Raw genomic sequence first — 22,859 nt, 5'->3', positions numbered from 1 at the left:
TAAGGTAGCCATTAGAAAGTGCAAAGAAAACATATCTGACTCAGGGGTGGCTGAAAGAGAATTAGCATGTAAGCACTTTCACTTAGCAGGTAAAAGCTGATAGAGCATTATGTTCCCAAGATTCTTAGGTAGAGTCATCATCATCTACGCCTATTGATACAAAGGTCAAGGATTTGCAAACTTGTAAGAATACTCTGTTGCAGACATTTAACATTAAGACTAAGTACTATTAACCCTTTTACCCCCCAGGCTCTTTGGAAATTTCCAACCCTTAACCCCCAAGGGGTTATTTTTTCCCCAGTACATTTTGCAGTATATTTTTTTTAAATTGCTCATAACAACCTTAATTTTGGTCATATAGAGGTCAGGTTGGTCCTCATTCTCTTGGAAAATGGCCTGAATTTTTCTCAAAAAATTATCAAAAATATGAAAAAAAAGAGAAATTTTATAGCATTTTTTTGCGAAGGACTGTACCGGTACGTCCAAGGGGGGTAAGGGATGAGTTTTTGTGAAACGTACCGGTACGTCCATGGGGGTAAAGGGATGAGTTTGTGAAACGTACCAGTACGTCCTTTGGGGGTAAAAGGGGTTAAGCTTTCAGATGATTTTAATTGTATAAAAAATGACAGTAAATGCGATTTAAAACTATAACTGAATAACAAAAAAAACTTGAATAATTTTAACTACGACTGTGCCACATTTTTGGCTTCTGCTTTTGACGTGTAAACAAACAATTGAGGATTTAATATTAGATCTACGTAATTCCATCTATTGTTAAATACCACATACTGTACTACTTTACATACCCTTTGTTATGGTGGTTGTTGTTGTTATTATTGTTGTTGTTGTTATTGTTTTTATTGTTGTTGTTATTGTTGCTATTGCTCTTGTTGTATCCTCCTTTTTCCTGATACTTATTGCTATTATTTTGATTTTGATTGTCACTGGGCTTCTTAACTGTGCAGAATTTGTGTTTTGAAAGTTTACCTTGCTTCTGGTTAGGAGTACCAGCATTAAATTTTAAAGGGCCATCCTTAAAAAGAGAATTTTCTTTTGGATTACCTTTCTTTTCATAACTTGCTTCTTTTGTATCCTTGCTGTTCGAGTCAGTCTTACTGTTATCACAGTTACTGCTATTACTATTGCAATTCCCTTTATTGGCATTGAAATTCTTGTTATTTTCCCATTTCCCCTTTCCCTTTTTAGCATTCCCACCTTTCCAATAACTCTTCCCTTGGAAATTATTATTTCTCCTTCCTCTATTTCCATCTCCTTGAAAATTTTGATGCTGTGGTTTGTGACTTGGAGTACTGGTTTCCGCAATGAAAGTTGAATCTCCATCTTCCTCTACCAAAACCACCACGCTATTTCCAGCTACATCAGCAGTTGTAGCAGCAAATGCATCATTTCCATCTGTATCATCACCCACATTTACATCATCATTTGCATCGCCACCATTATCACTATCTTCGCAATCACTTGTTTCAGCAGCGCTCCCTTCAGTTGCATTCGATTCTCCACCACTGTCTTCATCAACCACTTCAATCACTGAACTGTTATCATCAGATTCGGAGTCATCAGCAGCTATTTCTGTTTGGTGCAAAATATCAAGAGTCATCCTACCTGAAAATAAATGTATATGGAATATAGTGTACAATAACATTAATATAAAGAAAAACAATTTTAAATCAAAATTCATCATTTCAATACTTACCCGATGTTCATAAAGCGTACTTTTCAGAGCTACAGCTTTCTGACCTCCTACATAAGTAATATAAAATGAAGTAATTAATGGACATATTTGTCCGGATTGCTGGAAAACTAGCCACAAACTTTTACGCAAGGTATAACAACCAGCCGCTAGTTAACGGAGGTAGACCAGCCACCCTGTTCACACACTCACAGAGTGTATCATGTCACTTTTTGATTGCAAGCATGACTCACATGGGGACCAGTGCTGGCAGCCCAAGTAAGTATAAAGAGTTCAAGGTTTGTCTAGTTAGGAAAAATGCAAATTACAAATTTGTCATTTTTTCCATCACGACACACAAACCCTTTCACTCTTTAGCCTGGCTCTCGGCTATTTCATGACCCCACGCCATGTCAACCATTTGTCTAGTATCAAGTTTCTCTCCCTTAAAAATCTAACTTGTAACCTTTATACAACATGACAAATTCGTAGATAATTTGTATTTTTCCTAACTATACAAACTTTAGCTATTTAATAGGGGTATTACTTTCGGCGTAGCTGAAATGACGAGCCATTAAAATTTAACGAGGGTTTACTACCCACACCGCTAGTTAGCGGGGGTAGGGGAGGGTAGCTTGCTAAGCACACACACACACACACCTGTGCTTGAGCTCACTTTGCTTGGAGGTAGGACTTCAAGGGGGATAGGGCTGGCAGGCAAGTTTGACTGAATAGCTAAGGTTTGTATAGTTAGGAAAAATACAAATTATCTACGAATTTGTCATTTGTTCCGTAACTGAAATACAAACCACGCTATTTAATAGGGGTGACTCACCCATTAGGAAGGGTGGACGTCCCAACCAGTACTGGGTTTTTGGCTTTGCCTGGGGACTCGTTATTTGAGTGTGTCAGCACCCAATAAATAAGGAGTCCCTGCACCTCGCTAGAACCTTGCTACCCAAGGACTGCGGCCTATGCAAGCTGTGTGTGAAGGTATAATGAAGTGTGACTCGTCCTACGAAGTTGATCTGAAGTTCTGTAGATGGAAACTTGTAGACTAGGACTTTCCCAATACCACCTCATCAGGGTATGGGGACGTGACAGTATTAACTTAATACTAGGAACACATGGGAACATGGTTTACCTGCAGTGGTTTGAGGTCAGCTATGCAGAGAACCCAGGATGCTGCTTTCCCCAAGAGAGGGGATAATGAAGAAAAGAATAAGGGCCAGTCAAACCTTTTCCTTCATGCAGACTAAAACCGGGTAACAATGCCCTCAACCTTCTGCTACTTGTCCAATAAGGAGCTTGAGGTTCTAAACCAGCTGTTGTGCAGCCACCACAGGACCGATAGAGAACGTATCGAGCCTCCTGTGGGTCACGTCTTGCAGGTAATGGGCTGTGAAGGTTGTCTGACACTTCCACACCCCAGCTTGAAGAACCTGCGTCACTGAAAAATTTCTTTTGAAGGCCAGGGACGTAGCTATGCCCCTGACATCACATGCTCTAGGGCGACGTGACAGAGGAGTATCTGGATTCAAGGCCAGATGAATCACCCTACGAATCCATGCCGAGATGGTGTTCTTGGTGACCCTCCTCTTAGTCCTCCCTGTGCTGACGAATAATGCTGGTACATGAGGACGGACTGCAGCTGTTCTTTTAAGATATAGCCTCAAATTCCTTACTGGGCATAGTAAAAGATGGTCTGGGTCATCTGTTACAGAACGGAGACTAGAAATCCGGAAGGAATCAAATCGAGGATCCGCTACCCCAGGATTCTGAGTCTTAGCAATAAACTCAGGGACGAAGCTGAACGTTACCTCCCCCTATCCCCTTGAATGGGCGATGTCATACGAGAGACCATGAAGTTCGCTAACACGCTTGGCCGAAGCCAAAGCTAGTAGGAACACCGTCTTCTAGGTTAGGTGGCGATCTGATGCCTGGCGTAATGGTTCATAGGGAGGTCTCTTAAGAGACCTGAGAACTCGAACCACGTTCCATGGAGGAGGTCTCACTTCCGACTGAGGGCAGGTAAGTTCATAACTACGTATGAGTAGAGAAAGTTCTAGCGATGAAGAAATGTCCATTCCTTTCAGCCTGAAAGCTAGACTCAAGGCTGAGCGATAGCCTTTCACTGCCGAGACTGAAAGGCGCATTTCTTCTCGCAAATACACGAGGAACTACGCTATTGTTGGAATAGTGGCATCAAGTGGAGAGATACCACTTCCACGACACCAACTACAGAAGACTTTCCACTTTGCCTGGTAGACTGCTGCGGATGACTTTCGCAGATGCCCAGACATCCTGACAGCAACTTACTGCGAAAATCCTCTCTCAGCGAGGAGATGCTGGACAGTCTCCAGGCGTGAAGTCGTAGCGAAGCTACGGCTTTGTGGAAGATGTTGGCAGGTGGTTGTCTGAGCAGATTGTGCCGTGGAGGGAGTTCTCTCGGTAGCTCCGTTAGGAGTTGCAGAAGGTCCGGAAACCATTCCGCGTGATGCCATAGCGGAGCTATGAGGGTCATTGAGAGATTGACCGATATTCTGGTCTTATTGAGCACCCTCCTCATCAAACAGAACGGGGGAAAGGCGTAAACGTCCATGTTGTCCCACCGTTGTTGGAAAGCATCTTGCCAGAGAGCCTTGGGATCTGGGACTGGGGAGCAGTACAGCGGAAGCTTGAAGTTCAGGGCTGTTGCGAACAGATCCACAGTCGGAAAACCCCACAAAGTCAGGACTTTGTTGGCTACTAGATGATCCAAAGACCACTCGGTACTCACTACCTGAGACGCTCTGCTCAGATTGTCGGCGAGCACATTCCTTTTGCCTGGAATGAAGCGTGCCGATAGAGGAATCGAGTGGGTTTCGGCCCATCTCAGTATCTCTACTGCAAGATGGGATAGCTGCTTCGAAATGGTACCTACTTGTTTGTTGATGTAAGCCACTACTGTGGTGTTGTCGCTCATCACCACCACAGAGTGACCCGCCAGGTATTGTTGGAACTGATGAAGGGTCAGGAAGACGGCCTTCATCTCTAGGAAATTTATGTGGAGGTACTTTTCTGATTCTGACCACAGGCCTGAGGTCGTGTGGTGCAGTACGTGGGGCCCCCACCCTTTCTTAGAGGCGTCCGAAAACAGCATCAAATCTGGGGGGAGGACGAGAAGATCCACTCCTCTTCGTAGGTTCTCGTCTGTCACCCACCACTGGAGGTCCGTCCGTTCCGCAGGTCCCATAGGGATCAGGACGTCCGGGGAATCGTAACATTGATTCCACCGGGACTTGAGTCCCCACTGGAGGGATCTCATCCTGAGGCGACCGTTGGGAACTAGACGAGCCAATGATGAAAGGTGACCGAGGAGATGTAACCACGATTGGGCTGGAAGTTCTTCTCGTCTATAATCATGCCTAGGTATACCAGTCTTTGAGTGGGAAGCAGAGAGGACTTCACGAGATTTACCATGATCCCTAGATCCTGGCAAAGTCTCAGAAGTTTGTCCCAGTGTTGAAGAAGGGATGACACCAAGTCTGCTAGGATCAACCAGTCGTCCAGATAACAGAGGAGATGGATGCCGATCCTGTGTGCCCACGAAGATATTAGGGTGAACAGTCTGGTGAAAACCTGTGGTGCTGTGGAGAGACTGAAACACAGCACCTTGAACTGGTACTCTTTGTTGTCTAGGCTGAATCTTAAGTACTTCCTTGAAGACGGTTGGACTGGGATCTGGAAGTACGAGTCCTTTAGATCCAGTGTACACATGAAGTCTTGCGGTCTCACTGCTAGTCTGACCGTGTCTGCAGTCTTCATGCTGAACGGAGTTTGTTTGACTAACTTGTTCAGGGCCGAGAGGTCAATGACTGGTCTCCAGCCTCCAGACGCCTTCTTTACAAGAAAGAGTCGACTGAAGAAGCCTGGGGACCCGTCGAGGACCTCTTGGAGAGCCCCCTTCTTCAACAAGGTCTGGACTTCTGCCCGAAGGGCTTGCCCCTTGCTGATCCCATGGCAAGGGAGCTCACTGACACTGGATTCGCCGTCAAAGGAGGTAGAGATGTTGTGAACGGGACGCGATATCCCTGACTGATTACGGAAATCGTCCAGGAATCGGCCCTGAGTTGCTGCTACCTGTCGGCGAAACTTTGTAGGCTGCTCCTTCTAGGATTCTTACCTCCTCTGGAGGACTTTTTGCCTTTCCTATCCATGACAGGAAAGGGCTTAGACACCACTGTCTTCGATGCTGCCATCGATTTCATGGTCTTGGTCGGACGGGACTGCTGGGGTGCTGGAGGCTTATAGGGCTTAGTTGTCAAACCCCTATCAAGGAGGGAGTCTTGGTGGGAATTCCTCCACCTCTCAGCTGCCTGTTCCACATCCTTAGGCTCAAACAGGTTCGTTCCTTCTAAGGAAGAATGCCTGAGCCTAATGATCTCGGTGCTAGGGACCTTCTGATGGAACCTCTCAGCCACCGCATCCCGACGTTTCAGGATGGTGTTTGCCCACAAGTTCGAGACTTGGTGGGCCAGAAACTCGATCGTGCGAGTGCCTGAGAGGAGGAACGTCTCCATAGCTTTCCTGGAATGTTCTTTGGAGAAATCCACAGAGCGTATCAGAATACCAAGGTCCCTAACCAGATGTCAACGTGGCTTGCATAGCACACTTCGCAACCTTCTCCTGGTTAAGGATCTCGGTTGCCGAGAATGAGACCTGCCAGTTGGAGAGTCTCTCAAGAGGGACTCCCCTGGTAAGCTCTTCCAACGAATGGTGGAGAGGAAGAGCAAAACAAGGCTCCTCCAAAATCTCGAAGTACCTCCTTTGCTGTACGCGAGGAGGTGGGAGAAGCTTGTTGCCGGCATTGGAACGGTTGGAGGAGGACAACTCGGAGAGCTGTAAAGCTATCTTGTCCCTGGTACTCTTAACCCCCTGATATCAGGGCAGAGCCGCACTGGCCTTGGAAGGTTTTTGAGTGCCAAATACGCGGTCCAAAACACATGTCCTTGCCTTCTCGAGGAGGGATCTCTGGGTCAGCAAACCCATTGAGAGCCCTCATTAGAGTCAGAACTTGCCAAAATGCATGCTCTGACTCTTGTAGTTCTCCTCCTGACGTCGGACTTGCAGCGAAGTCTCCTGTCCCCAAAGGCTCTTCTTGGGGAGATTCGCGGACGTTCTCCGAGTGGCTAGGTGGCTCCGTCCTAGGTCTTGTAAAGGACTTTGGTACCAGCTTCGAGTCCTTCGACTCCTTCCTGGGAAGGATGATGGACTCCAACATAGACGGTGGCAAGTTCTTTTCAGCCCCTACCCGGGAAGACTTCTCAGGGCGAGGTGGGGTTTCCCCCATTGGTGCGATGGGGGAACGTCTCACCTCACGTGATTCCCCTGAGGACGGGAAGTACTCGTCCGACAGGGAAGGAGAAAAAGTCTGGGGGGGGGTGAAGGAACCTGCCTGGAAGGGTTGCGTGGAGTCAACTTAGCTCTCGGAGAAGCTACTACGTCCAGAACTCCTCTTTTTCTCTTCAGAGGGGTAGAAACAGCCAAGGATCTGTGACCTAATTCAGAGAAAACAGGCTTGAAAGCCTGCGTAACCGCTCTGATTAGAGCACCGAACCATGGCTGTTGGCTGACAGTCGCGCTGTCAGACATTCCCTCTGGAGGGACAGGGATCGACGGATCCCTGGGAGGAGTTCCCAAAGGTGGGTTCGCCTGAAAAGAGAAAGGGATCCTGGACCTTTCTGGATGTTTCCCTTCCGCCGCAATGCGCGCTGTTATGCGTTTGCGGGGAGGAGAATGCAGCGATAGCGACCTTGCTGTACGTTGTCCCGCACCCTCGCACGCAGGGGGGTATTGACGCTCGAGCGGGGGCGTGTAATAGTGCTTGTGCGAAAAAGAAGACCCGGGGTCGCTCGCGGGAGACTGTTGATGCGCTTGCGTGCGGGCGATTGCGAGAGCGCGTAAGAGCGTGCGCGGGAGACTGTGGGCGCAGGCGAAAGTTCGCACGCACGTGGGCGCGCCGGATCAGGGCGTTGAACACGCAGGCGAGAGTTCACGCCCCAGCAGATGTTGTAGGGCGCAGGCGCGCATCTTGTGGGCGCGCGTCAGCATGGTGGCGCGCAACTGCAGGAGAGAATGGGCGCGGGCGCGTATCCTGGTGGGCGCGAGTAGGAGACTGCACGTGCCAGCGCGATGGCGCGCTGGAGGCAGCTGTTGGCACGTTGGTGAGCGCTGGCGCGTAGGAGAAGTCACCTTAGACTTCCCAACAGCGCCCAGATCCGAAGATCGTGGGCGCGCAGGAGAGATGATCGCTGTGCGTGGGCGCTGGCGAGCGGGAGAGCACTGGAGCGCAGGAGATTACTGTCGTGCAGGAGGCTGGCGTGCAAGAGAGCACTGGCGCGCAGGAGAGCACTGGCGCGTTGGAGAGCGCTGACGTGTAGGAGAGCGCTGGCGCGCAGGAGGTTGCTGGTGCGCAGGAGGTTGCTGATGCGCAGGAGGTTGCTGGTGTGCAGGAGGTTGATGGCGCGCAGTAGCATGCTGACACCCAGGTGAGCGTGGGCGCGCTAGCTCAGGCAAAGCCTGGCGCGCAGGAGAACGTTGGCGCGTGCTTATCATCAGCATGGCGCGTGAGGGAAGTACTGTATGCGCGTGAGGGAAGTACTGTATGCGCGCAATGGCGCATACTCCCTTGATGCCCCGTATTAGGGTTCAATGCCTGACGAGCATGAAAGTCAGGATTTGTTGTTGTTGGCGCGTAGCGCGCATCAGCCCTCAGGAACGGAGACGGCAGGTCGGCAGGTCTGACGGGTGGAAGGTCGACGTGTCTTTTAAAAGGACGACCTTCCACCGAAGGGGGGCACCAACGATCCGCTGAGAGGTCCAGGATCAGAGCAGGAACAGTCGGTGATCGCTGAAGAGGCTCCTCTGCAGTGGACTGCAACGAAGATGACGAACCAAAGAGGCGCCTCCTCACCGCAGGTGAAGGAAGGCCTCTCTGGCGAAGAGGAAAGCGAGCTTTGCGGCGGGTGCGCCCTCTAGGGGGCCGTTGGATCAGCAAGCTGACCTTCTGCAGTCCTCCGAAGAGGAGTCTCTGTAAGTGAACTCCCCCGAGGGGAAGAAACACCAGCAGGACATAGTTTCTCCCTCGTAGGTTGAGCAGGAACGGGAGAAACTAAGCCTTCAGCTACTGCGGAATTTGAAGAGGCAGAGGTATTAGGAGATACCGCATTGGATACCTCTGACACCACAACGACGACAATTGACAGAGGATCAACCTCTGCCAAAGTCGGCAATTGCTTGACAGCGGCACCCAATCGGATGTAGTCAAGTAATGCTTCCTTGGAGGGCGAACCCTCGAGCCCCAAGGAAGACCAAAGCTGAAAAATGATATTTTGATTATAAAATAAATTTTTGAATATACTTACCCGGTGAATATATAATAGCTGACGTCTCCGGCGGCTCGACAGAAAAACACAAAAACTCGCGAGCGATCGCTATGAAGGTTGCGGGTGTGCCCACCAGCGCCAACTATCGGCCAGATACCGCATATACATGTAAACAGCTCCAGTTCTTCTCATCCCGCTGGGTCTCTATCGGGGAGGAAGGGGGGGCCTTTAATTTATATATTCACCGAGTAAGTATATTCAAAAATTTATTTTATAATCAAAATATCATTTTTAAATATTTAACTTAGCCGGTGAATATATAATAGCTGATTCACACCCATGGTGGTGGGTAGAGACCAGTATTAATACAGTTTACAGCGTATATGCTTAGAGTTTTTGACAGTTGTATCATAACAAAACCCAAATATATATAGGTACCTGGTAAGGAAGTTGACTTAGACGATTACTCTGCCTTGTTAGTCTGTCTTCCTCACGAAGCCCAGCGATCCTCTTAGGATGCTGAAAGACTCCCAGGAGCTGAAGTATCAAGGGCGGCAACCCATACAACAGGACCTCATCAAACCCCTAATCTGGGCGCTCTCAAGAAATGACATTTGACCACCCGCCAAATCAACCAGGATGCGAAAGGCTTCTTAGCCTTCCGTACAACCCAAAAACAAGATTAAAAACATTTCAAGAGACAGATTAAAAGGATATTGGAATTAAGGGAATGTAGTGGTAGAACCCTCACCCACTACTGCACTCGCTGCAACGAATGGACCCAGTGTGTAGCAGTCCTCATAAAGAGTCTGGACATCTTTTAAGTAAAATGACGCGAATACCGACTTGCTTCTCCAAAAGGTCGCGTCCATAATACTTTGCAGAGATCTATTTTGCTTAAAGGCCACGGAAGTTGCTATAGCTCTTACTTCGTGCGTCTTAACTTTAAGCAAGCATCGGTCTTTTTCATTCAAGTGAGAATGAGCCTCTCGGATTAAAAATCTGATAAAATATGACAAAGCATTCTTTGACATAGGTAATGATGGTTTCTTAACTGAGCACCATAAGGCCTCAGATCCACCTCGTGAGGACTTAGTACGAGCTAAGTAGAACTTAAGAGCTCTAACTGGACACAGTACTCTTTCAAGTTCGTTGCCTACGATCTCTGACAGGCAAGGTATATCAAAAGACTTAGGCCAAGGACGAGAAGGCAGTTCATTTTTGGCTAGGAAACCAAGTTGAAGTGAACATGTGGCTTTCTCTGTGGAAAAGCCGATGTTCTTTCTGAAGGCATGAATTTCACTGACCCTTTTAGCCGAAGCCAAGCACACTAGGAAAAGCGTCTTGAGGGTGAGATCCTTCAGGGAGGCTGAATATAATGGCTCAAACCTGTCTGACATCAGGAACCTTAGGACCACGTCTAAGTTCCATCCAGGAGTTGCCATACGACGTTCCTTAGAGGTCTCGAAAGACTTAAGGAGATCTTGGAGATCTTTATTGTTGGAAAGATCTAAGCCTCTATGTCTAAAGACCGAAGCCAACATGCTCCTGTAGCCCTTAATAGTGGGTGCTGAGAGGGAGCGAACATTTCTCAGATGTAAAAGAAAATCTGCGATTTGGGCTACAGAGGTACTGGAAGAGGACACAGATGCTGACTTGCACCAGTCTCGAAAGACTTCCCACTTCGACTGGTATACTCTGATGGTAGAAACTCTCCTAGCTCTCGCAATCGCACTGGCTGCCTCCTTCGAAAAGCCTCAAGCTCTTGAGAGTCTTTCAATAGTCTGAAGGCAGTCAGACGAAGCGCGGGGAGGCTTTGATGAACATTCTTTACGTGGGGCTGACGTAAGAGATCTACCCTTAGAGGAAGACTCCTTGGAATGTCTACCAGCCATTGAAGTACCTCGGTGAACCACTCTCTCGCGGGCCAGAGGGGAGCAACCAACGTCAACCTTGTCCCTTCGTGAGAGGCGAACTTCTGCAGTACCTTGTTGACTATCTTGAATGGTGGGAATGCATATAAGTCCAGGTGAGACCAGTCCAGTAGAAACGCGTCTATGTGGATCGCCTCTGGATCTGGGACTGGTGAGCAATAGATCGGTAACCTTTTGGTCAACGAGGTGGCAAAGAGGTCTATGGTGGGTTGACCCCAAGTCGCCCAAAGACTCTTGCACACGTCCTTGTGGAGGGTCCATTCCGTGGGTATCACCTGACCCCTCCGACTGAGACAGTCTGCCAAGACGTTCAAGTCCCCCTGGATGAATCTCGTCAACAGGGAGATGCCTCGATTTTTTGACCATATGAGAAGGTCCCTTGCGATCACGTACAGCGTGTGGGAGTGAGTGCCTCCTTGCTTGGAGATGTACGCCAAAGCTGTGGTGTTGTCTGAGTTGACCTCTACCACTTTGTTTCGAAGAATGCTTTCGAATTTCATCAAGGCCAAGTGGACTGGACTGCTAATAGCTCCTTGCCGTTGATGTGCATGCTCTTCTGAACTGAGGTCCACAGACCCGAGCATTCCTGACCGTCCAGGGTCGCGCCCCAACCCAAATCCGACGCGTCTGAGAACAACACGTGGTTTGGGTTCTTGACTGCTAGGGACAGTCCCTCTCTCAGACTGATATTGCTGTCCCACCAGTTCAGGCATGCTTTTACTGGTTCGGAGACTGGGATTGATACCGTCTCTAAAGTCTTGCCCTTGTTCCAGTGAGAGGCTAAATGGAACTGGAGAGGCCGAAGGTGTAGTCTCCCTAGCGAGACAAACTGCTCCAGGGATGAGAGAGTCCCTACGAGACTCATCCAACTCCTGACTGAACAACGTTCTCTTTTCAGCATTAGTTGGACTTTGAGCAGGGCTTGTTCTATTCGGGTGGCAGACGGAAAAGCCCGAAAAACTGGACTGCGAATCTCCATCCCCAAATATAGAATAGTCTGGGATGGGATCAGTTGGGACTTTTCTAAGTTGACCAAAAGTCCCAACTCCTTGGCCAGACCCAACGTCCAATGTAGATCCTGCAGACAGCGATGACTGGACGATGCTCTGAGAAGCCAGTCGTCCAAGTACAGGGAGGCTCGGATTCCCGATAGATGAAGGAATTTTGCCACATTCCTCATGAGCCTCGTAAACACGAGAGGAGCAGGACTGAGGCCAAAGCACAGGGCTCTAAACTGGTACACCACATTCCTGTAAACAAACCTCAGAAACGGTTGGGAATCCGGGTGTATAGGAATGTGGAAGTACGCATCTCGTAGGTCGAGAGAGACCATCCAGTCTCCCTCTCTGACCGCTGCTAAGACGGACTTCGTGGTCTCCATCGTGAATTTTGTTTTTGTAACAAAAACGTTGAGCGCACTGACGTCTAGCACCGGCCTCCAACCTCCTGTATGCTTTGGGACTAGGAAGAGACGGTTGTAAAACCCCGGTGATTGAAGGTCCGAGACTTTCACCACTGCTCCCTTCTCTAGCAACAGAGACACTTCTTGATTTAGGGCTTGTCTCTTTGACTCCTCTCGGTACCTGGGAGAGAGGTCTATGGGAGTTGTTACTAGAGGAGGTTTGCGTACAAACGGAATTTTGTACCCCTCTGAGCAACAGAACAGACTCTTGGTCTGCACCCCTCTTCTCCCAGGCCTGCCAGAAGCTGTTCAATCTGGCCCCTACCGCTGTCTGAGGCTGTGGGCAGTCAGACTCTGCCACGGGAGGACTTGGCTCCTCTCTTCTTAACTCTCTTTCCCTCGGCACGAGAGCCTCCCCTGCTGGGAGCTCTGCCACGAAAGGGCGGGATAAATCTAGACGCAGGAGTCTCGATCCTGGGTCTCACAGCAAAGGATGAAGAAGGAGCCCCTTTGCGAGCAGAGGACGCCATCAGGTCATGTGTGTCCTTCTGCACAAGCGAAGCAGCTATATCCTTAACCAGCTGTTGTGGAAACAAGGCAGCCGATAAGGGAGCAAAGAGCAGTTCCGATCTCTGACAGGGAGTAACTCCTGCTGAAAGGAAAGAGCAAAGGGTTTCTCTCTTCTTCAAGATTCCCGACGTAAAGGTGGAGGCGAGCTCATTGGAGCCATCGCGGATGGCTTTGTCCATACAGGACATGATAAGTAAGGATACATCTTGGTCGGCAGACGAGACCTTCCTACTTAATGCTCCTAAAGACCAATCAAGAAAGTTAAAAACTTCAAAGGCCCTGAATACGCCTTTAAGTAGATGGTCAAGGTCCGAGGAGGACCAACAAATCTTCGAGCGTCTCATGGCCAGAGGCAGGGACTCCCAAGCCGAGAACTTCTCCCGTGTCATACCAGACGCTCGATCTAGAAGCAAGCTTAGAAGGTGGGAAGGCAAAGGCCGTCTTCCCCAAACTCCTCCTGGTATCCAACCAGTCGCCTAGAAGACGTAAAGCCCTCTTAGAAGAGCGAGAAAGCACTAGCTTAGTAAAGGCAGGCTTGGTAGCAGCTAAGCCTAGAGCAAACTCAGACGGAGGAGAACGAGGAGCAACAGCAACAAAATGATCTGGAAAAAGATCCTTGAAAATCATCATGATCTTCTTAAAATCCATCGAAGGTTGAACAGCCTTAGGTTCATCTACATCTGAAGGATTATCATCAGGATGAGGATCAGCAACGTCCTCATCTGAAGGAACCTCGTCCGACAACTGATGAGTCTCAAGCAAGGGAGAGACCTGCCTTGGTGGCAATGCTTGACAAGCAGAGTCCACACGCACAGGAGCATCAGTAGCAGTCCAGGACGCTACGTCATGTAACTGCTTAACGGACTGACTAGCAACAACAACAGGAGCGGGAGGACGCTCGACGTCAACTCGAGACTGCCTTGACTGCCTAGACTGAGCAGTCAAAACAACTCTTGACTGCGGTGCTTGACGCTCAACGTCAAAACAAGTCAACTTCGCTGGTTGGCGAACGTCCTGAACGTCAACACGAGCATGCGGCAGCGGCTGAACGTCCACAAGCGGCTGAAAGTCAACACGGGACTGCATCGAGTGAGGCTCTACGACACGTGACTGACGTGACTTTGTAACGTCAACGTCAACAGGACGAGCAAAGGCTCGTTTGGGCGGCTGACGGCCAGGATCTCGATCAGCTAAATGGCGAGGATCATCGTGAACCTGCTCAGCAGAATAGTCCTCCATAAGAGAGGCAAGCTTATTCTGCATATCTTGCAGTACAACCCATTTAGGATCAACGGGAGTGGGTGCGGTTCGAGACGAGGGTAACGTCTGTGACTGCAAAACATTGCCTACACTAAGACTCTCGGAGCCTGTGTTACGTTTCTGTTTAGGCGGCGAGCAGTCTTCTGATGACTGCACAGGGTCAGAGCTGTCCCAATGGCTACAACCAGGACGCTGGACCTGTCCTGAAGGAACTGACTTTCGCTTTAAGGGTCTCGAAACCTTGCTCCACGGTTTCTTACGCGAAAAGCCTTCGGATGACGAGGAGAAAACCGCCTCGCTCGTCTTATGGTAGGGGCGGTCTTGACGAGACACGCCCGAAACCATAGAGGGAACGTCTGTTCGTTGGTTAAAGCCTCTCGAACCCATAAGTCCTACGACATTACTTCTCCCTAGGGCATGGGAGCTTGCAAGAGGTCTCGGACTAGGCGAACGACAGGCACGAACAGACGAACCCTCGGTCGCAACACTGATAACACTTTGCGCACTAATCACTTTATCCCCACGATTTTCTAATGTGGCACTCTGACACTTTAACTCTTTTACATCCGCCATGAGTTGATTACGGTCCGTAGCTAACGATTCAACTCTCTCGCCCAAAGCTTGAATGGCACGTAACATATCCCGCATTGATGGTTCATGAGTGCTAGTAGAGGGTTCAGGCACAACTACTACTGGGGAAGGATTAGGTTCAGGGGCATGGGAGGAGGAAAATTCTAACGATCTAGAGGAACTTCTCCTCACCCTATCTCTCTCTAGCTTACGAGAATACTTATCAAACTCTAGCCAGTCGAATTCCGAAAGTACCACGCACTCATCACACCTATCTCCTAATTGACAGGTTTTACCCCGACAATTAGAACACACAGTATGTGGGTCGAGAGAGGCCTTTGGAAGACGTTTGTTACAATCCCTAGCATTACATTTACGAAATTTAGGAATTGGAGAAGGGTCAGCCATTTTGAAAAGTCAAAGAAAGTCCAAAAACAATCCAAAGTCATCAACAATTAAATCTATCCAAAAAAGAGTTCAAGAGTTTAAATTGAAGATAAAACACCTGCACTGCGAAAGCTCAAACCAAAAAGAAGTACTTCACCAAGACTGTTGAAAAACTCCAGGTTAACAGCGAGTAATGGAATCAACTTGTCGATCAGACCGACAGAGAAGAACTGGAGCTGTTTACATGTATATGCGGTATCTGGCCGATAGTTGGCGCTGGTGGGCACACCCGCAACCTTCATAGCGATCGCTCGCGAGTTTTTGTGTTTTTCTGTCGAGCCGCCGGAGACGTCAGCTATTATATATTCACCGGCTAAGTTAAATATTTAAAAAGATGGGTTAGTGACACATCCTCCCCAGAGGTGGAGCTGCCTCGCTAGGGGAGGCAACGCCATCTCTCGAACCCCGAGCTTGGAAAACAGTACAAAGGTCTACGCTACCTCTCGCCGGTCTCTCAAAAGAGACCGACCGAGTGGGAGCTTCGGATGAGGTTTGACCAACGGAAGAAAAGTCCTTGGGTTTTTCTCCTTTCAAAGAACCCTTCGAAGGAGAAATATCCCGCCTGGACTTCTTCTTACGTCACCGAGAAAACCTCTCCCACTGGGAGGTAGACCACTCCCTACACTCACCACACTTGTTATCACTATCACACCGTTGACCTCTACAGCAAGGGCAAAGGGTGTGAGGGTCTGTCTCGACCGCCGACATGAATGTTCCGCAGGGGCGGTCGGGTAATCCAGGGCAGGTGCGCATAATCACAGAGGCCAACTTAACACACAAACATGTCACGAAGAAAAAGCAAAAAAAGCATTAATGGCTGCCAATGAGCAATGAGGATGAAAGCGGACACGTCCGACTACCATCCAAGCCGAGAGCAAAGTGACCTCAAGCACAGGTGTGTGTGAGGGGGGAGGGTAGCAAGCTACCCTCCCCTATCCCCGCTAACTAGTGGTGTGGGTAGTAAACCCTCGTTAAATTTTAATGGCTCGTCATATCAGCTACGCCGAAAGTAATACCCCTATTAAATAGCGTGGTTTGTATTTCAGTTACGGAACAAACATCAACTATAAGAAAAATTAAAATTGTATTCACTTTAGTTGCTGGATATTCACAGCATTTAATCAAATTCCTCAGTCTACTCAGTAATTATCCATACTTTAGGATGACCCTTGGCAAGCACGCTTGAAAACATGCCTTTCATAGGCTACATATAATGAACAAATAAATGAAACGAGAAAGATGTTCCCTCCAGGGGGAGAAACATGCCTAGGACTTTGCTAGCCTACCGCCCCTAGAGGAGAAGCAATGTCTTCGGCGTCGGCCACGAGAGACCAAAGACGGACCGACAGGTAGCAGCACCTGCGACAACCTGAAGGTTCAAAAGGGCGTCTCCTACCGCAGGGGGAGGAGAAAGCCCCAGAAGAAGAGGGGTCAGAAACTCCTCCCGATGGACCACCAAAGGAGAAAGTCAAGCAAGATCCTCCGGAGAAGGAGTATGCTCTGACACAAAGCTGATCACAAGTTTTCTCTCGCGAACGAGAGAAAGGTTTTCCCGAAGGAGGTCATAGCCCAGGACCAGTTTTCTCCCAGAACTATTGGAAAAAGCATAGGCGTAGACACATGTTGGTCACTGAACAATCTCTTTCGCGGATGAAAGAAGTCCTCCGCAAGGACAACCTTGCCTTGGACTTCTCTTTTCCCTAGCCCAGGCAGGAGAAGCACAGTCTTCGGCGATGAAAAAGTAACAGCTGATCTAGTCGAGCTGCCAACAATTCTCCCCGAGGAAGGAAGGTTTCTAAACAACTGATGAAGAGAAGCTCTCCCTCGGAAGGGAAAGCAGCCCAACACCCGGGGAGGTTAACTCTCCCTCAGAAGGAAAAGTTCTCCAACCCCTGGAGACGAACCTCCTTGCAGTGCTCTCTGCTTCCCTTCCACAAGCCTTGTTAAAGTTGAAGGTTGGTATCGATGCTACCACGTAACCAGCAAGCAGCTCACGAGCTGCCCCAGGTAGCGCAAGACTGTAACCAGAGCGGCCGAATCCATTGGAACAAACTGAAGTGCTTTCTATGTCGGCTGCTTTAGCCGAACAAAGAAGAACGGCATCGTCATCTGAGGAAAAACGAAGGTTATGATGAATTACACTTCATAAACCCGCTGCAAAAAAGACTACTCTGGGGAAAACTCAACCCTCGTTTAAAATAGAATTGCCCGAGAGTGTGCAGACCAAGTAAGACTAAGCACTTCCTCTGCTCGCCAAGATAGGCCGTTGGCCCATCGCCGGTAAGGAGGAGAGTGGAGTCGAGAGCTGTAAAAGTCAAATTACAAGCAGTTATTAAATTTAACTTGAGAACTGAAGAAACCACCTAACCCCCTAAGAGGAAAGGTGTACCCCGCCGAATATCTGCCGGCCATCCACGTAAGAGGGAGAGCAGCATAGTAAGGGAGTGGTAGTATCAGCACAATGACGACTCACTTGCAGCGGAAACAGCAACTGTAATAAAAGTTACATATATATAAAACATACGAAATGTTTTCATCTAAATAAAACGAATAAGAAAAATAGAATTAACTGTTTTTAAAAGAAGCCAAGTCTTTGTGGGAGAGAGCGGCAGTATGACCATCCTCTACTGTGCCAGAAACAAAAAGTGGTCGCTCAACACAGGTGTGTGAGTGAGCGGGGTAGCTGTGTTACTCCCACCCCCCCTGCTACCTAGCAGTTAGGGTAGTTATCCCTCACTCAAATTATCACGGCTCGTCTTTCAGCTTCGCCGAAAGTAATACCTATAAATAGCGAAGGGTTTGTACTTGTGCAGGAACAAAAAAAAGACTAAAGAGGAAAGTTTGGAACACCTAGCGTATGTCTGTATGGCTCGGAAATCAAGGTCAAAGTGGCTAGTCAGTGAGCCCAACAACAATTACCGACACCTCATTACTGTAGAATGCAAACTATGTGGGGCAGTTAATGAAGACCTCGCCCACTTTATTCTTGAATGTCCAGACCTCAGCGACGAAAGAAGAAAAATAGTGGAATTGCAACAGCTGTATGAAGAAGAAAAGAAGAAGATAATAGGAAACGTGCTGTTCAAGAAAGAAGGAATAGAGAAAAGAAAAGAATATATATATCAAATGTGGAAAAAAAGAGAAGAAAATAAAAGAATTAGAATAAAGAAGAAACCAAAGGAGGTGCCGATGGAAAGGCAAATCCCTCCGCCCAACAACAAGAACAAGAACAAGAACAAGTATAACTTTCAAAAGCCGAGTGTCCAGCTTCGCTGATATCATACGCCTATTAAAGGATAAAGGATTATATCCTGTGTAGGAACAAGTTTATGGTTAATGTAATTGACATTTAAATAAAGTATAATTACGTGTAATTTATATCAGCTCCCGCATATGGTCTTTGCTTCGACATGGCTCGTTTCAATCGCAAATAGACAGTACAGTACGTACTTGCTTCTCTGTTTGTGCAGGCGGTACATAAATGTGCTGTTAACGCCAACCATGTGGGTCATCATTTTGGTGATATTTTTCACTTTCACATGACCAGCAAAAGCTATATAACAAGCTTAGGGTTTTGAAATAAATTGGATTCTCTGTCCCCTTTGGAAACGGTGTTTTTTGGAAAGTGTTTTTGTGAAAGTAGTCAGGCTGGTATTGAAGCAGAGGGGACAAAAATGGCTGTTGTAAAACTACATATGGGAGCTTGTGCATAAACACTAAGAAGCTCTAAAATGGTTAAAAACCCAACTAATAATCGTCATATATAAAACAGAACAGCTGCCAAAAGCAATTGCACCCTCTGTCTCCCAAAAGTAAAAAATGGACGGACATGGTGTTCACATTTTAGCCGATTGGTACGCAAGTTTTTATGTCCCAGCCGCCACAATTCTTGCAGAGAAAATGCTAAAATAAACCACACTTGTCTTTCATTACTAAGAATTTCAGGTAACACTAGAAACCAAAGCTTCATATATTAACCGTTATATTTATATGGGGGGTACAAAAACAAAAAATCTGAAGTCATGGAAGATTGGAAGAATATATAGTTCACATAAACAAAATAAAGGGTTCTATTATAGTTTATTACAGAGTAATGTAACCTATGGAAAAACTACTTTTTCCTATAGAAAAGGGTTCGTTCTCTACGAAAATGACACTCGTTCCTGTCGGAAATGAATAGTTTCAGAAAAATATATACGGTATATGTTATCGTAACATTGCTGATGTTAGCGAAGCGAGCCAGTAGCGGAACAATAACCATTATATTTAGCATTGCTAATGTTAGCGTGCGCAGCTCAACATTACCGCTTGCCAGTCCATATGAGCTTGATGTCTTTGTTTGCTGGCGAGCGAAGCGGGCCCACAGCTGAACAAAAGTCATTATATTTAAACATTTTAACAGAAAATATATGTTTTTCTATAGTAAATAACGTGATTTAACCGGTTTTCACATTCATTTCAACCGCAACAACAACCAGTTCCGCTACTTGAAGTTAGTAGAATTGGTTGTTCTGTTAGTTTTCGGTTGAAATAAAGGTCAAATTCGATTAATTCACGTTATTTGCTACATTAAAACAAATATTTTCTGTTCGAAATGAGAATCTGTAATATAGTACAATTTCACCAAAATCCGAAGTCATGGTCACAAAAACAAAAAATCTGAAGTCATGTCACAAAAACACAAGATGGGAAAACCATGTAGTTCACATAACCAAAATAACGTATCATATGGTAATTTTTTATTGGGTTTATTGTATTACAGGGTGAGATTTCGAACAGAAAATATATCCTCCGGTTATTATAATTTCAAGAAGGTAATGTATAGAGAAGAAAAGGCTTGTTTTACGTTTATATATCGATTCCCCAGTATGTTTTCCCCACCCAAAACCCCGAGTTCCCACTGGGGTCCCCCATTATCGGAGGATATAGATGTATATATATTTCTGAAACTATCAATTTGCAACAGGAACGAGTGTCATTTTCGAAGAGAGCGTAATTTTTTCTGTAAGAAAAAGTAGTTGTTTTCCTAGGTTACATTGCCCTGTAATACACTACAATGAAACCGATCAGATATTAACCGTAGTGATTTGACACTTACTAAACACCTGGTCTGGAGATTACACAAGTGCCACTAGCCAACAAAACCTAACAGATTAACGTTTAGTGAATACTAAATTTCTAACAACTAGTGTAGTCAATTGAAAAAAGGAACAAGGAGCCATAATAAAGTACAGTTACACAATAGGGCAAATAGTAATTCAGACATCAAACCTTAAAATGGTAGCTTGTTCACACTACCTCAGAGTGAGGCATCATCCAACAAGTTTATCTACAATTCTACACCTTGGATCACATTATTATTATATTTGTTACCTGAATATCCTTACCTTACGTCTAAAATGTTATTTAAAACGAGTAAATAAGCGTAAATAACTTGAAAAAAGGATGATTTTGAACTTGATCACTGGGGCAGAATCCTTGCGACAACAAACGTTGGAATTTGGAAACATGCAATGACCGTGAAATGATGTCCTAAAGCATAAGATGAGCTACAGGCAAACTATTATTTTTTTAAACACCACCATTTAATCCGCCATCTTTGAACGTGACTTCAAGGTTTTTAAAATTCTAAAGATAATTTTTCCAAGGTGCATATGATTGAAACGCTTCTACGGAAAAATTAAAAAGGAAAGTCTATTAAGCTTTTATTGAATGTCCATACGACGACAGATAATATATAGTAATCAATCATATTGAATGTCCGAAATGTTTTAGTAGAAATGTTACAAGGTCATATATATATATATATATATATATATATATATATATATATATATATATATATATATATATATATATATATATATATATATATATATATATTTAATCAGGTATACCTAGTTCACTGCAGGACAAAGACCTTAGACATGTCCTTCCACTCCAGTTTGTTCATGGTCTTTCTATACCAGTCTACACCTGCAAATTTTCTTAGCTCATCAAATCCATAATTTCCTCTTCCTTCCACTTCTTATAGCAATCTTTAAGGACCCATCAAGTTATTCTTAATGTCTATTTTTATTATTTTCTGTTCTCAATATATGCCCTGTCCATGTCAATTTCTTTTACTTACGTTGTTAGGATATCCTTTACTTTAGTTAGCTCTCGTATAAATGTCGCTCGTTTGCTATCTCTTAGTGTTATTCCCATCATTATTCTTTCCAAAGCTCTTTGAGTTGTATCTAAATTATGTTCTAAGGCTTTATTAAGGCTCCAAGATTCTCCATCTCACGCTTATCCTTCTCTTAATTTCAGTCTCGTGTTCTGGGGAAACACTTGCTGTTTGTACTCCTAAGTAGCCTAGGTCTACGTATATTCAGTAACTCTCTCTAGAGATTTGTTCATAACCCTTATTTGTTGTCTGCATTTTCATTGAACATTATTTTAGTTATAATCATATTCAGTTTCACTCCTGCATTTCTGCTTTCTCTATTCACATCTCCTATCATCTTTTGTAATTTCCACCATGATTCACTAAACAAAATTAGGCCTATACCATCTGCAAATCTTAATTTGTTAAGGTAATCCCCATTAATGTTAATTCCTATATTTTCCTAATCTAAATATAGCTGCAGGTATGTATTTTTAAAGAAATGTTTTAATAGGTTTTCGAAAATGCTCACACCGCAAAATAAGTTGTTGGCACTCTATTACTTAATAGATATATGCAAAGCTTCCAAGCTTATACTTATTAAAAGAAAGGCTTGAAAAGCTAAAGGCAAAAATTTTCACAATATCAAAAAGAACTAAATTGCCTACTTTAAATGCACGAATTGATCCTTTATTTGCATTATCGTAACCTTCTGTATGCATACTGATGCCTGTTTCATACTTTCATAAGAATTGCAGTATAAGATTGGAGCCTCTTTGAAAAAATATATTCAAATACACCTTATTATCTACTTGTATTAACTAAAGTCAGGAGCTTATCCTACGAAATAAAGGCAAAATCACACCATGGAATAATATACAAAATTACCATAAAGGAATCGAATACAGAATAAATGTATAACATCTGAATAGAAAAAAAAATAAAGTAGTTGATCAACGCTTCATTTTCTGTTACATGTCACAGAGATGGAAGAAAATGAAATCTTAGTGTGCTATAAATTACTAAGGAGGACTTTACTAATAGACTCCATCCTCCTTTTCTCTCTGGGTCCCTCCTTGTAGTATATATATATATATATATATATATATATATATATATATATATATATATATATATATATATATATATATATATATATATATATATATATATATCTGTGTGTGTGTGCGTACGTGTATGTTTATTACAGTTTCCTTATAACTTAGGATATCGATTGTTTTCTTTATTTTTAAATGTTTGCTTTGTTTTAAGTTTATCCAAATAACTGCGATTTTGGAACCCATAAGTCCTTCTAAAAAGTACGTGTTATCAGTTGACTGTTATGGATTCCGTTGTGTGGACGTGCAGTGGTTGTTCCTCCTCATATTTTGAGGTTATTGGCCTGTTTTATGTGTTACCGACATTCAACATCTGATTCTGTTTAAGGTAAGTGAACTGTTTAAACAAAATG

At 45.5% G+C, this 22,859-nt stretch overlaps 1 protein-coding gene across 1 annotated transcript; it reads right to left on the bottom strand.

The window, feature by feature from the left end:
• Window positions 1-793: 793 nt before the first annotated feature.
• Window positions 794-20,764, bottom strand: LOC137634855 (putative uncharacterized protein DDB_G0287457). The gene is made up of 2 exons (XM_068367408.1): window positions 20,628-20,764; window positions 794-1,623 (listed from the first exon to the last, which is right to left on the bottom strand). The coding sequence occupies exon 2, from the start codon at window positions 1,616-1,618 to the stop codon at window positions 794-796; it is 825 nt and encodes a 274-aa protein (XP_068223509.1). The 5' UTR covers window positions 1,619-1,623; window positions 20,628-20,764.
• Window positions 20,765-22,859: the final 2,095 nt, after the last annotated feature.

Source organism: Palaemon carinicauda, chromosome 45, assembly GCF_036898095.1.
Source record: "Palaemon carinicauda isolate YSFRI2023 chromosome 45, ASM3689809v2, whole genome shotgun sequence".
Lineage (NCBI taxonomy): Eukaryota > Metazoa > Arthropoda > Malacostraca > Decapoda > Palaemonidae > Palaemon > Palaemon carinicauda.
Note: the sequence above shows the minus strand (reverse complement) of the source record. Positions and strands in the feature narration are given on the sequence as shown.

What these genes read in the sequence shown, in the direction of transcription:
- LOC137634855 (XM_068367408.1), bottom strand. Translation starts at nt 1,618, where the DNA reads ATGACTCTTGATATTTTGCACCAAACAGAAATAGCTGCTGATGACTCC.